Source organism: Choristoneura fumiferana, chromosome 3 (assembly GCF_025370935.1).
Source record: "Choristoneura fumiferana chromosome 3, NRCan_CFum_1, whole genome shotgun sequence".
NCBI lineage: Eukaryota > Metazoa > Arthropoda > Insecta > Lepidoptera > Tortricidae > Choristoneura > Choristoneura fumiferana.
In genome coordinates this window covers 20,141,619-20,154,684 of record NC_133474.1, presented here as the reverse complement: position 1 = coordinate 20,154,684, position 13,066 = coordinate 20,141,619, and the positions used below count along the sequence as shown (strand labels likewise).

Genomic DNA, 13,066 nt, shown 5'->3' with positions numbered 1-13,066 from the left:
AGGTAGATATTAATCGAGCGGATGATTTTAAATCAATAGCGGCAAATAGCGCATGCTGAGATGAACTCGCGTTTTTGCGTGTTGCAAAACAAAGTGGTCCGGATAGTTAGTACCCAATAACGATTTTTTTTCTTTAACTGTTGTTAAGTGATTTATTGTGTGCAAGGGTTAGATACTAGGAAGAAAGAAAGAAAAACATTTATTCGTGATATTTACAAAGCAGAGAAAAAAGAATCGCGGAAATCGAGACAAATTTTGTCACGGAATGATCCCAAGTAAGCATGATGTCAACCTTGCGGCTTGCGGCTCACGCTGGTCTTCCGTTGGCACCATGATACTGGCTATTACGAAGTGTCAGGGATCACGTCTTTTTATATTTGTTTAGTTCTCGTAGTTGCCTGTACCCTCTTAGGTTGCAATTTACACTATAATAACACTTACCTATACATGAATGGAGAAGTTTACTGCATACTTTTATCAACTCAATCAAAAACTTTGCTGTATCCGTACAACGGTTCAACGTTACGAAGGAAAATAGAAAACATATAAATAATAACCTCTTTCCACGATTGTTCGGCGGACATTATCCGTTGGGCAACTTCGAACACAATAGATAATAGAAAAGCAAAACTCATCGTTGAACAAAACAGCGAAGTTAAATCCAAGTACGTAATAAGACGAAGTATTTTGTTCCAATAACTGATTTAGTTAGTTGCAAGCGAACGAGTCGGAGCTAGCCATCTCGAATACCCATTCCAATTGTCATCCTGCCGAGTCCTCTCGCGAAGCTAATAAACTTATTTACTTATCTGCTCTTTTGAGGGAGCTTTCGGTGCAGCGTCAGTCAGCAATCACGGTAACAGAATTTAAAGTCTACGTTTGTAATTCTAGAGGCTGTGCTCTACTCCGACTCGCTGCTAATTGTTGAAAAGAGGAAAAGTAATAAAAGCGCTAGTCTTTGATTCAAAGACGCTGCCCCGAGCGCCTCGTCGGGGCGCATTTTAATAAATTAAAACTGTGCAAAATTCCCATTCCAATATCATTTTATTTCCCTCTCCGCGATGTTCCCGGCACGCTCCCCTTACACTGATTCAGTTTAATTTATCATGGACCAAGCAATCAATTTTATGTATTACTTTATCATTATTAAACAAAACATTTAATTCACAAAGGCCCCGGGTAATTTCGGCTATCAAAGGTTAAATTGATGAAAGAGTTTTATTTACTCGGTCTATGAAACACAGCTTTACTGTACCTAATGCAAAATTCAATGAGAAATCTTCGTTTATAAAGGTTAAGTGGTACCATTAGTTTTAGCTGGTTTTGTATTTCTTTTTTAACATTACTCAATTCATTCGATACAGATCTGTTTAATGTTTTATTTACTATTCATTGCTTTTTCTACTTTCAAATAATTCCAAAATTTTAAGACATTAAAATTATAAGAAGCTATGTATAAAACTGCCTAATAAACTACCGACATTTAACAGAACTATAATACCCAAAACTCCGAAATAAACCGAAACCGGCTTCGACAGAGACCCATAATGGTTTCATTATTTTTGATAATCGCCTACGCTTATTGAATTTTGGCAATTTCATCAACTTTCCTCCTCAATCAAATGTTGCGAATTATGATCCCAACAAATTCCATCCACAATCTTTCGCCACCTGCTCCTATCTTTTTTTGAATCGCTTCACGATCAGACCATGTTTGTGACTAGGTACGTGCTCTGGGTCTTTTACCCTTCTCTTTGCCCATTAATCGTCAACTTTTAGTACGTTATCATATCATTGAACTAGAGAATAACATGGATTTTCGTTTGTTTTCCAGGTGGTGCTGATATCGCTGGAGCTGCTCGCGTGGCGCAGTGGCGCAGCCGCGCTGGCGAACTGCCCCGGCGGCTGCTCCTGCAACGACGACACGCTGGTGGTCGTCTGCGAAGAGAGCCGCCTCGACGTCCTACCTATTGCCCTCAACCCCTCCATCCAACGGCTCATCATCCGCAACAACAAAATCAAAACCATCGACAGCTCCATGCAGTTCTACGCAGAACTCCAACACCTCGACCTCTCTCAGAACCACCTCGTCAACATCCCCACCAGAAGCTTCAGCTACCAACGGAAGCTACAAGAACTACATCTCAACCATAACAAAATATCCTCCGTGACCAACACCACGTTTCAGGGATTGAATTCGCTGACGGTCCTGAACCTGAAGCGGAACTTCCTCGAGGAGCTCACAAATGGCGTTTTCGCGACTCTGCCGAGATTAGAAGAACTAAACCTGGGTCAGAATAGGATATCGAGGATCGAGCCCCGAGCCTTCGCCAATTTGACAGCGCTGAGAATACTTTACTTAGATGATAATCAGTTAAGCTCTGTGCCGACGACTTCTTTTAGCCTTTTAGGGAGCCTCGCGGAGCTCCACGTTGGATTAAACGCATTCTCTTTTTTGCCCGATGATGCTTTCGCCGGCTTGAACCGTCTCGCCGTGCTGGACTTGAATGGAGCTGGACTCTTCAATATAAGCGAAAACGCATTCAGAGGTCTTCCGGGACTTAGGAGTCTCAATCTGTTCGGGAATAGGTTAAGCGTAGTACCTACTCAGCAATTGAGTGGACTCACCAGATTAGAGGAACTGTACATAGGCCAAAATGATTTTTTAGCTCTAGAAAGCCACTCGTTCAGAGGCTTAAAAAATCTTAAACTGCTCGATATCACTGGTGCGGCGCAGATGGAGAGAATCGCGAAACGATCTCTCGAGGACAACATCAACTTAGAAACGGTCGTGCTGACCAACAACAAGAAACTAGCGGTGATAGAGGAGGGCACCCTGCTCGGCTTGCCGAAACTGAAACATGTGTCTCTGCGAGACAACGCCATAATGACGCTCAGCGAAACGGTCTTCGTCGGGAAGGAGCTCAAACAGTTGGACATGACCGATAATCCCCTATTCTGCGGCTGCCAGCTGCTCTGGCTGCACGAGTTGCTGAACGAGAAGAGTAACTTCAGTCAGATCCAGTGCGCGGGCCCCGACCACGTGAAGGACAAGCCGCTGCGGCTGCTGGGCGCCGACGCGCTCGGCTGCGAGCTGCACGACACGCGGCAGCAGACCATCATCTGCGTGGCCGTGGTGGCCGGCGTGGCCTCGCTCGCCTCGCTCGTGCTCGTGCTCTACCGCTACCGCAAGAGCATGCGCGAGAAGCTAAAGGACTACAAATGGAACAAGCGCGCCATGCGCAAAGACCTCGAGTACCACAAGCCCATCTCCACCGAGGACGACTGCGTGGTGCGCGGCATCCACCCCGCGCAGTACCCCGCGCCCGCGCCCGGCCTCCGCCCCATCCCGGTGACGGAGCTGTAGCTAGAGCTTTACGCCTCCCCGAGCGTGTTCTTCATGTCGGGACAGGGCTCGGGGCGGCGGCGCGCGGGCGGCGGCACGCTGCCGGCCAGCGGCTTCACGTACATCGGCGGCGGCGGCGAGCGCGCGCCCACGCTCAACAACGGCGCGCCGGCCGCGCACGCGCTCAACAACGGCTCGCTGCGGTCGCTGCCGGAGCGCAAGGCGCGCGCCGCGCCCGACAACTTCACGCGCAACGTGGCGCCGCCGCGCGGCTGCGGCTTCCCGCGCAAGCAGGACAACGGTTACCTGCGGCCGTCCGAGACCGTGCTGGGCTTCCCGCGGCGCGCGCCGGAGCCCGACTACAGCGAGCCCGAATACTCCGTCATCGCGGAGGGCCGCGGCGAGTACGCGCGCGCTTGCCCGCACTCCAACACCTTCAACTGTTGAAGCCCGCCGGCCGACCGGGGAGGCCCGCTGGACTGACTATTTGGAATCGTTTGTGATCTTCTAATAGCAATAAATCTTCATTCCATTAAGTTTTTTTATGGAGGACTCGTGAAGGGACGTAGTGTAGAGTGGTTAGTGACGTTTAGTGCTCGGGATCGGCGCGCGCGCGGCCACGAGGACTACCCGTATCGTGTTCGGTTTAAGAGAGTACCTTATTTGTAAATTATAAATTAAGTAGTGATGGATCTATTTTTCGATTAGTCGGCGGGGTGCATGAAAGTGAGACTTTCAGCCGAGGCGCCCCGCGGTGTACAGACTAGTCGCGAGCCAGCGGCGCCGCCGCAGCTCCTCTAATGTAATACATCATCAACTATGTGATCGTAAGTTCTGCTACCCGAGCGGTAGACTTTGTATTTGATTTTGTACAAAAACCATTCCATAAGAAAATCTTTTTTAATATCTAATTTTTTAATAAATTAAGTGTGCGTTAAATAAGACACCAATATGAAGATATAGGTAACCTATTGTAGAATTAATGAATGTAAATATATTTATACTACATTGAGATATTTATAAAATTTAATACGATCTTGTTCTTCTTGTCATATAATTATTTCGGGGTTTCACATACATTCGTATGAATTATGTTATTTGCTATTGACTGATATCCTCTATGTATGAGATTTTCTACTTGTCACTAATGTCAATACACTGTATTTCGTATTGTGTAGATACGACAGCACCCACTTCTTACCTTTATTAACTTAACACTCAATTCTATTCACCAAGTCATGTTACTAAACGACCTACTTAATTTTCAGTGTAATTATGTTTTACTCTCTTTCGCAACGACATATTATGTACGATGATTTATTGTTATTTAAGCATCATTTTCAGTCATGTCCATCGCAGAATACGTTAAAATAAAATATTTAATCTAAGAGATGTTGATACTTTAATCAGCTACAATAAGTGTGCTACTAAAAAAGCAATACATAATATTAAAACTGTTATAGAGATATTATTCACAAACGAAATAGGGCTGATATTAATAAACTAGAAATCGTACAATAATATTTTTTGTACACAAACTAAGTTGGGTCAATATTCAAACGTTTCGAATAACGAGAGAAAAGTCGTAGCAACTTTGACCAAACTAAACTCGGCATCCGTTCTGTGTTTCCTTTTTATAAAAAGTCAACTCTGTGCATCGTCTCACAAAAATATTTGCCGAAAAAACGCTGAATTTTGACCTACTTAATTCATTTTTCTTTCGGTTAGACATTTTAGAAATGTAAACATTATAAGGACGCTGTTATGCAATAGTGTGTCAACCCTGATTAATTCTGCAATACAATGTCAACCCTTAGAAAATAAATTGGCCGAGTTTGCATTACATAGAGGCGCTCGATTGACCGCTACAAACTCGTTGGCTTTACGGCCTCGCAATGTTTTCTTGCAAGACTAAACTCGGTTTAACAGTTTACATTGTATTGCAAAATGACAGTGGGTTGACTCAGTATTGCAAAACAGCGTCCTAAAGTAGGTAGATGTTAGAAGTAACGAACAATCCCGTTTGTACAAAAGGAAATACCAATGATTTCTGATTTAGTAATATGAGCCCGGCCGGTAGTGTTCAGTTATTTTTGAAGCACTTAGAAATATTTGTTATCTATGAGCTAGGAATACCCTAAATCTTTTGTAAAGCGGGCATCACACTGCCGCCGCACGCGCTGCGGTGAGCGGATAGAAACTCGCAGCCAAATTTGTATCTACCCCCGCACGGAGACGCGGAGTCAGTGCGTTATACCATACGGTTTTTGTAAATAAATGAAGATTCTACAGTCAAAGCTGTCAAAGTGAAAAACCTTAGCACCCCACACCGCAGCGGGATGTGATGTTAGTGTGATAACCACTGTCGCAATATTTCTTATGAAATCGTTGTGTCCAATGTTTTAACCATTCTAAGCTATAAATAAAAGCAGAAAAGTTTAAGCCGAATTGTTAAGTAGGTACAACTTGAATAAAGAAATTACAAAGCTTTCCTAAAAGCTCGAATTGAGATTTGTGTTAAGATCAAAGCTTATTAAAAATCTCGACGAAATCTGTAACATAAACATGGTCAAGCAATGGACTCCCACAGAAAAGAGTAGGAAACAGATGACAGAGGAAATAAATATTCTTGAAAAAAAATGCCATATTTAAGCATTTATAATTAAAAATATGCCAGTTATGTAGACAGTAGCGGTCATGATTAATTTCTACCCTTAAGTCGAGTTTAGACTTGTAAGAGAAATCGTGCAAGTTGCATTACATTGCGGCGCTCGATCGACCACTACAAACTCATTGGCTTTACGGCCTCGCACATGTCTAAACTCAGCTTTATAAGTGGGGGTCTGGCAACACGAGGCCGTATTGTCTTACGCGCTGACGTTTGTGATCGCATTCATCATCTCTTTCTACCCTCGTCTTATGCCGTGTGATAGAAAGAAGCGGTGAAAACAATTTTGAATTCAAGTGTGGTTAGACATTATAGGCAGGTAATCTTCACTCTAAAGAAGTTCCATCTCGTCACTACTCTGAAAAATCTCGTACAGTCAAGGGCAAAGATATCGACACGGCCAAAGTTACAAAAATATGTATACACCACTTTATGCACTTAACATTAAGGCCGTGTATACATATTTTTGCATCTTTGCCCTTGACTGTACCTATCTCAAACAATAATACGTCTACAAAGTTGACCCTTGAAATAAAGTTCGGTCAAAGAAGAAAGAGCTTTTTTGAAAGTAGTGACGATATGTCGAATTCTTTTGAAACATGACAGCATCTGAGTGTATTTGTATTCGTATATATCGGCTACAAAAAGGTGGCTACCTACATACATGTAGGTACTACCAAATGCACCTATTATTATCGACCGGGAATGAACGACAATAATGTACGAGGTTTACCGTCATTCATTCTGAGTCGACAAATATAGGTAGGTAGTGCCACGAGAGTTGAACTGAACGATTACACACACAGCTACAAAAAGAACTGATTGCTGAAAAGGTGAATGAATGAAATGAATGAGTAAATGTCAAAATCCTGCTGTCATTACATTACACGAGATGTTATTGTGTGCGTGACCTCACCTCTGGTGGCATTACCTGCACCCTTTGTACCTATCGTACTTTCCATACAACCGCGTCAGAGCAGCATTCGAATATTTTTTTTTTTCAATTCCCAGCGTGGGTTGTTCATGAACATGTAACGAATGTACTTAATAATAATAACTTTTCTAAATCTTACTTCTGAACATGATCCTACTGACTTGATCTTGTGGCATATTGTTCATGTAAATATGGAGAAATTAAAGACTAAGCAATATCGGCATACGCTCGTGCCTCTTGATGCCTAACGTGTATACAACTTAATGAATACATATGAGAAATTGTGATTAGTGTACATAGCATTGTCTACACAATGTTGTAATAGAATCATCGGTCATTTCTGTATTTTATTGTAGTTATTACCTACATACAAACTCGATAATATAACATACCTCAAATTAACGATTGTTTTTTTCTTGATCGAGATACCTGCATTACGTGTAACAAAAATACAAACTATATCTGTAGTATATATAGTATATACTATAACGACCCTAGAGCTATCTATTCGTCATTGCTTGCGTCGTTATTGCTAATGAATAACATAATTTACAACTTGTGGATCAGTAGGTACTGATGAAACCTGTTTTGATCATCATCATCATCATCACCGGCCTATCTTAGTCCACTGCTGGACATATCTCAGTTGCACGCCACTGAGCACGATCCTCGGCCAGTCTCATCCAGTTCTTGCCAGCTAACCTGCGAAGATCATCGCTCCACCTAGTCTGAGGGCATCCTACGGCACGCTTGCCGATTCGCGGTCTCCACTCAAGAACTCGTTTGCCCCAGCGATTATCAGTTCTTCGACCATAGAATCAATATCAATGTTTGATCATAGAATAATCTGCAATTTTTGGTTGTCTTTAACAATCTAAACCAGGGCTTCCCAAACTTATTTGTACTGTGTCGCCCTTGGGACTTTGACATTTTTTTTACGACGCCCCTCGACCCGGCCCCAAAAATACTTACTAATTTTAGTACAAGCCTAGTAGCAGGTCATCAGAAAAACATTATATTTGGACATTTTTTAATTTCTATTAGAAAATAAGAACGAAATCAAAACATAATAAGAAAAAAAAGAGATCGACACGCGACGCCCCCGGGACAATGACGCGACGCCCCAAGTTTGGGAAGCCCTGACCTAAACCATAACGTCAAATAGATGGCACCACAGTGGCACCTTGAATATTATTATGACACTTGAACACAACGCCCTCTCACGGTATATTTACCACATATCTGAACCGCTAGTACGCTTAAGTTTTAAGATGAGCTCCGCTAGATGGCAGGAATACGAAATATGCCAAAGCCCAACCAAAGCCTAAAGTGTATTTCATAGAGTACATTGTATTTATAGAGTGTAGTTCAATCGAACTTGGTAGAGGTCACGGAAAGAGTTTTTAGAACTATTTTTAGAGGCTGCTGTTTAAGAGTCTACCTAATGTAATGACCCCAGCCCCAGCCAGCCAGAACAGTAGGAAGTAACTGAATTGCAATAATCAAAATCACCTGACGCTATATATATATATATTACACAGCACGCCACAAATGCGTAAACGCAAATTCTTAATCTGTCAGTGGATTTCTTTAAAATCAATGGCAAAATTTTATTGAATGAGGGGGTAAGTTTCTCTCACTCAATCCACTCAGTCCAACTAAAGATCCATTTTCGAAAGACATTTCGACCGCTTACTTTCTCAATCTCGTATCTGGCCACATTAAATTGCTTTAGAATCATCTTTATGTTAATTCTAAGGTGTTGATTTGTTGTACATACAATTCGGATAGATACGAGGTTGATTAAATACATGGACGATTTTCACTAGAATGGTTTCAGAGTACGTTCCCAGTCCCAGTGCACAAATAAATCTGCTACTGATATTTTATCAATTTATCGTAGGTACTGATTTAGGTTTTAACTAGATAAGGCTGGAATGGATAAATCTGATAGACCACGAACGGATTAGTAATGTACATAATAATCAAAAATCATAAAAAATATATTCATTTGTATGATTAGGAATTCTGGTATGGATGTATACCACGAAATTTGCAGATGCAATTCATGAGGTCATTGCTTTAGGCACTAGTCCCACCGCCAGCGAGTAGAGTGTTGTTTAGTATAATGCATGTCGCTCGACGACTAAAGCGATTAGGGACTAGGGGGCCCCAATCCATCGCGATTCGCGGGGCCCTGGGCACGTGCCTGAAGGTTAAATAAAACCGCGGCGGTCTCAGACTAGTTTTTTCTGCTCGTATACGGTCGTTTTTAGACCCGTGCGATAGATTAAACCTAACGCACGTATTCCTGCGTATTAACGCTCGAAGAAAACAAAACCGCACCCATACGCGCTTCCAAAAACGAGCTTATACGAGCAAAAACGCTAGTCTGAAACCGCCCCTTAGCCGTAGTGCGGCCTAGGCCTATAACGGACCACAACAATAAAAACAAAGGAGTAAATGCTGTTATTAATTTATTTTATATTATGTAACATTCATTAATATTACAAAATTGTTCAGCCTTGTGATGGGGAAGCCGGTCGGAGGCATGGACATGGTATGTAAATAAATACAAAAGATGAGTCAGGCGTAGACATATGGAATTGAATGAGTATACACATACTGTAGCTTAGAATTTCTCCTCTTCAAGACCATGCTTGAAGAACATCAAGATAGGGACCTGCTTGCCATCAATCTCTCTGTACTCGCACATGGCCACCATACCGTCACAGTCCATGGACTCCCCAGTGAAGAATTGCAGTTCCTTAAACCTGCCAAGGATGTCCTTCATTACTTTGTTCATGTTGGTCTTGAATACATCAACTTGGTCTGGTGCCTTTTCACTTAACTTCTCAACTAATCTGTAATAAGGAGAAACTGTGCATTAGTAAAAATGGTAAGAAATAAAACACACAGTCAGAAAATTCTAGAAAATTCTTGTAGACAGAAAATTGGTTCAATCTATGCAGGGGAATTTGTGTTTATATTTTATCTACACTGCATACCACCTTTGACTATGTCACCACAATCATTTATGGGAAACCAATGCATTAATAGACTCAAAGATAATATATACATATCAATGGTTGAAAGGAGAAATTGACTAAGCATCATTTTTTTAAGATAGTGAGTTATATACATGTTCAGAATCAGTAAAATTTTCTCTGTTGTTATGTCTCAAAATTTTCATAAAAATGTCGCTTTCTCCTTTCAAACGTCGATATACTAGCATGATACAGGGGTAAATTGTATTTATTGATGTTTGTAAAAATATCTTAATAGAATACAACTATATTCCTGATTTTCATACACTTCTTTAATCCTCTGGTAAATTGCAAAGTTAACATAGGATTCAAGATAAAGTTGTGGGTAACAGCAAGTGCAAATAAACAAGATTATATATTGAATGTAGTATGTAGTGATGCACATTTCATAATGGAAAATATAACAAATGCAACAACAGACCATGTATGGTATGTCTACTAGAGAACTGTCATCTCCACATTCAACAAAATGTCTGAGGCCACATTATCTAAAATACAGTTGCGATTTGCTTTGCTTTCTGTCAAACATTATAAAAGATGAGAAGAGAGCATGTACAAAAATGTTAAGTTACAAAAGGAACTACGGCCCAAGCCCTCTCATTCTGGGAGGAGGCCTGTGCCCAGCAGTGGGACGTAAATAGGCTGGGATGATGTAAGAAAAACAGACTGGTCTTTAAATTAAACAATATGACCTAGTATACAAGGATCACGAATTCATGCCAACAGAATGTGGAGTGAAACTGGATTTGTATGATATTGAGACAGATCCCAAACTATGTTATAGTATAGTTTCAATAAAATATGCAAATCTACCCCTAATATGCACCCCTACATGCACAGTTAAAGTGGCAACACAGCTCATTTGACTAACTTGTACTACATGCAATAAAATTTACTGTTAACCCTGTTTTCTGAACAAACACTATTGAAATGAATGTCCCTAAGTGAAAGTTAATTGATATTGCATCAAAAGCTCCAAAAGTAAGTATTGAAAACCAACTTCTGGTATTAGATGATGCCAATTCTTGACTTTTATGGAAAATATTAACCATCATTGTTAGGACAACCAAGAAGTCATCTAAAACACCACAAAGCACTGATGCAAGCTTGTGAGCTTAATTAACCATGCTTAATGAATGCTTAATTAACACTTAAAAAAGAAAGACTAAAAACACAAGTGCAGTGATGTAGAGCTGAGCTCTTAGAGCTGCTAGTGTATTATTTAAATAATAATAATAATTTCATATAAGTACAAAAATTATAGTTGAGGCACCTCAACAATGCTACACAAGGTATTTTTACTAGAAAATACAAAAAAAATATTTACTGAAAAAGCTATTGGAATAAGTACTAATCCTACTATCTATCTTAGTAAAATAGCTGGGATGATTGAAGACTGGCATTGGTATCTAGGTTGATCACGAGAACTGGCATGAACAAATTGAAAAGTAAGTAAAGTCACTTGTCTAGCTGTGTGAGTGTGAGTGCAGTTCTTATACAGAGGCCTTGTAAATTTTACAAAAATTTAGATATAATGCTTCATATAATGTCTTAAACTTTTGTGATCTTCACTCATAGTCAAAATATCACGCAGAGGACTTATCACGCTAACACACACAAGTAATATTTACCTTGACCTTTCGCCAACATTACAGTGGCTGTGGTCACAAGTAGCGTGATAAGTCCTGTGTGTGGTATTTTGACTATAATGCTTCATGATGCAACATGATCATTATTTTATTGAATCTACTTGTATTTAATCATTAGACATTATCATTGAATTCAATTTATTTGCTGCAGTGTTGTTAAGCAACCTGTACTTTCATGATACTCCTTCCTCCTCTCTTTTTATACATTAAAGTGTGTTTTCACACACTCACAAGAACTAGATTAATGGGTCTAGGTCTGTAACCTTTAACTTGACTGATAAGGCTTGTGCAATCATCACATCTCCAACAATAACAAAGATAAGGGAATTATTAAGGAACAATGATCAAAAAAGTGATGAACCAAAATTCTTAGCCATAATAGAGGTCAATAATCTTATGACTCATCAATTTAGATTTGTCAAAACGTCATTTACGTCCTATCGACTGAAGATGTTGGTGAAAGCTCTGACCATAATTTGCATTGCATGGTATAGTATTGTGCATGCTTTAAATGACATGAAACTGCATTGAACACGAGAAAAGCTTCTACAAAACAGATGTCACAGTACTTCATAAATTTGTAGGTTAAAATACACTATTTTACTAAAGTAAAGAGAACAAAAGCGCCATGCTCAAACCTTGATCACGGTTGATCACTGGAATTACCACTATCACTCACTTTTTCATGTAGTCTTTAAGGTACAGTGTGTAGGACTTTTTGTCACCAAAGGCGTATGTCTCCACAAGCCTGTGGTTTAGAACTACATCTACACCGCTCTCCACGGCGCTTTCGGTGCCCTCATCGGCCTCCTCAGCTGAGGGGTTGAAACCCTCAATCTGGATGTCGCCCTGCGATCTCGTCACTAGTTTACCAGTCACTTCGTAAATTACTTCGTCGACCAGTTTCATTTTGTAGGTGTCCGAGAACATCTCATCACCTGAAAAGGACAATAAACTCCTGTTACTCTCATCTCAAATCCAGACGTAACCATCTCGAATGTCGATGTGGCAGAATTATACACCAAAATTGATGATGAGACATCACTGTCAGGGGCACAATGAAATGTCAAAATAACTGATATCAAAGATACACATAATTAACAAAATATTCACAGAAATCACATATTTATAACACGACAAACGTAATTACCAGTAATAATATCTTTATAGATTCTCATTTTGATGGATTACGGGCGATATAAATAATAAAAACCGAAACAACGGCCTCTAGCCCCAAGAACTAAACCGGAAAGGGCTTTTCAAAAAAAAAAAGGGGATATAACAGTGTTGCCACAGTCACAACACTAAAAATGTGTTCGCTAAAAAAAATTCGAAAATTTCACGTATAAAATTATGCAAATCAATCTTTCTATACTGTTACTCTTATCATTACTTTAAAATTATGAAAAATGTTGAAAAAAG

The 13,066-nt window shown here is 40.4% G+C and overlaps 2 protein-coding genes across 3 annotated transcripts in view; one reads left to right on the top strand and one right to left on the bottom strand.

Moving 5' to 3' along the window:
* Positions 1-7,350, top strand: part of LOC141426898 (uncharacterized) — a 568,321-nt gene extending 560,971 nt beyond the window's left edge. The window contains exons 8-9 of one of the 2 annotated variants that reach the window (XM_074086147.1): positions 1,835-3,292; positions 3,368-7,350. In XM_074086147.1, the coding sequence (XP_073942248.1) occupies positions 1,835-3,292; positions 3,368-3,793 (1,884 nt within the window). In that variant the 3' untranslated portion in view covers positions 3,794-7,350. Of the gene's footprint in view, positions 1-1,834 lie in introns of both variants that reach the window. The other variant, XM_074086145.1, reaches the window with a different exon arrangement.
* Positions 7,351-9,408: 2,058 nt separating this feature from the next.
* On the bottom strand, positions 9,409-12,906 carry Tctp (translationally controlled tumor protein). Its single transcript, XM_074086129.1, has 3 exons — positions 12,795-12,906; positions 12,324-12,582; positions 9,409-9,812 (listed from the first exon to the last, which is right to left on the bottom strand). The coding sequence occupies exons 1-3, from the start codon at positions 12,820-12,822 to the stop codon at positions 9,581-9,583; spliced, it is 519 nt and encodes a 172-aa protein (XP_073942230.1). The 5' UTR covers positions 12,823-12,906; the 3' UTR covers positions 9,409-9,580.
* Between the last annotated feature and the right edge of the window lie 160 nt (positions 12,907-13,066).

Excerpts from the sequence above, each read along its gene's own strand:
- Tctp (XM_074086129.1), bottom strand. The coding sequence starts at position 12,822 with ATGAGAATCTATAAAGATATTATTACTG. Across the intron at positions 12,583-12,794 it reads CTATAAAGATATTATTACTG|GTGATGAGATGTTCTCGGAC; the intron begins GTAATTACGTTT and ends TGTCCTTTTCAG. Across the intron at positions 9,813-12,323 it reads CTTAAAGACTACATGAAAAA|ATTAGTTGAGAAGTTAAGTG; the intron begins GTGAGTGATAGT and ends TCCTTATTACAG.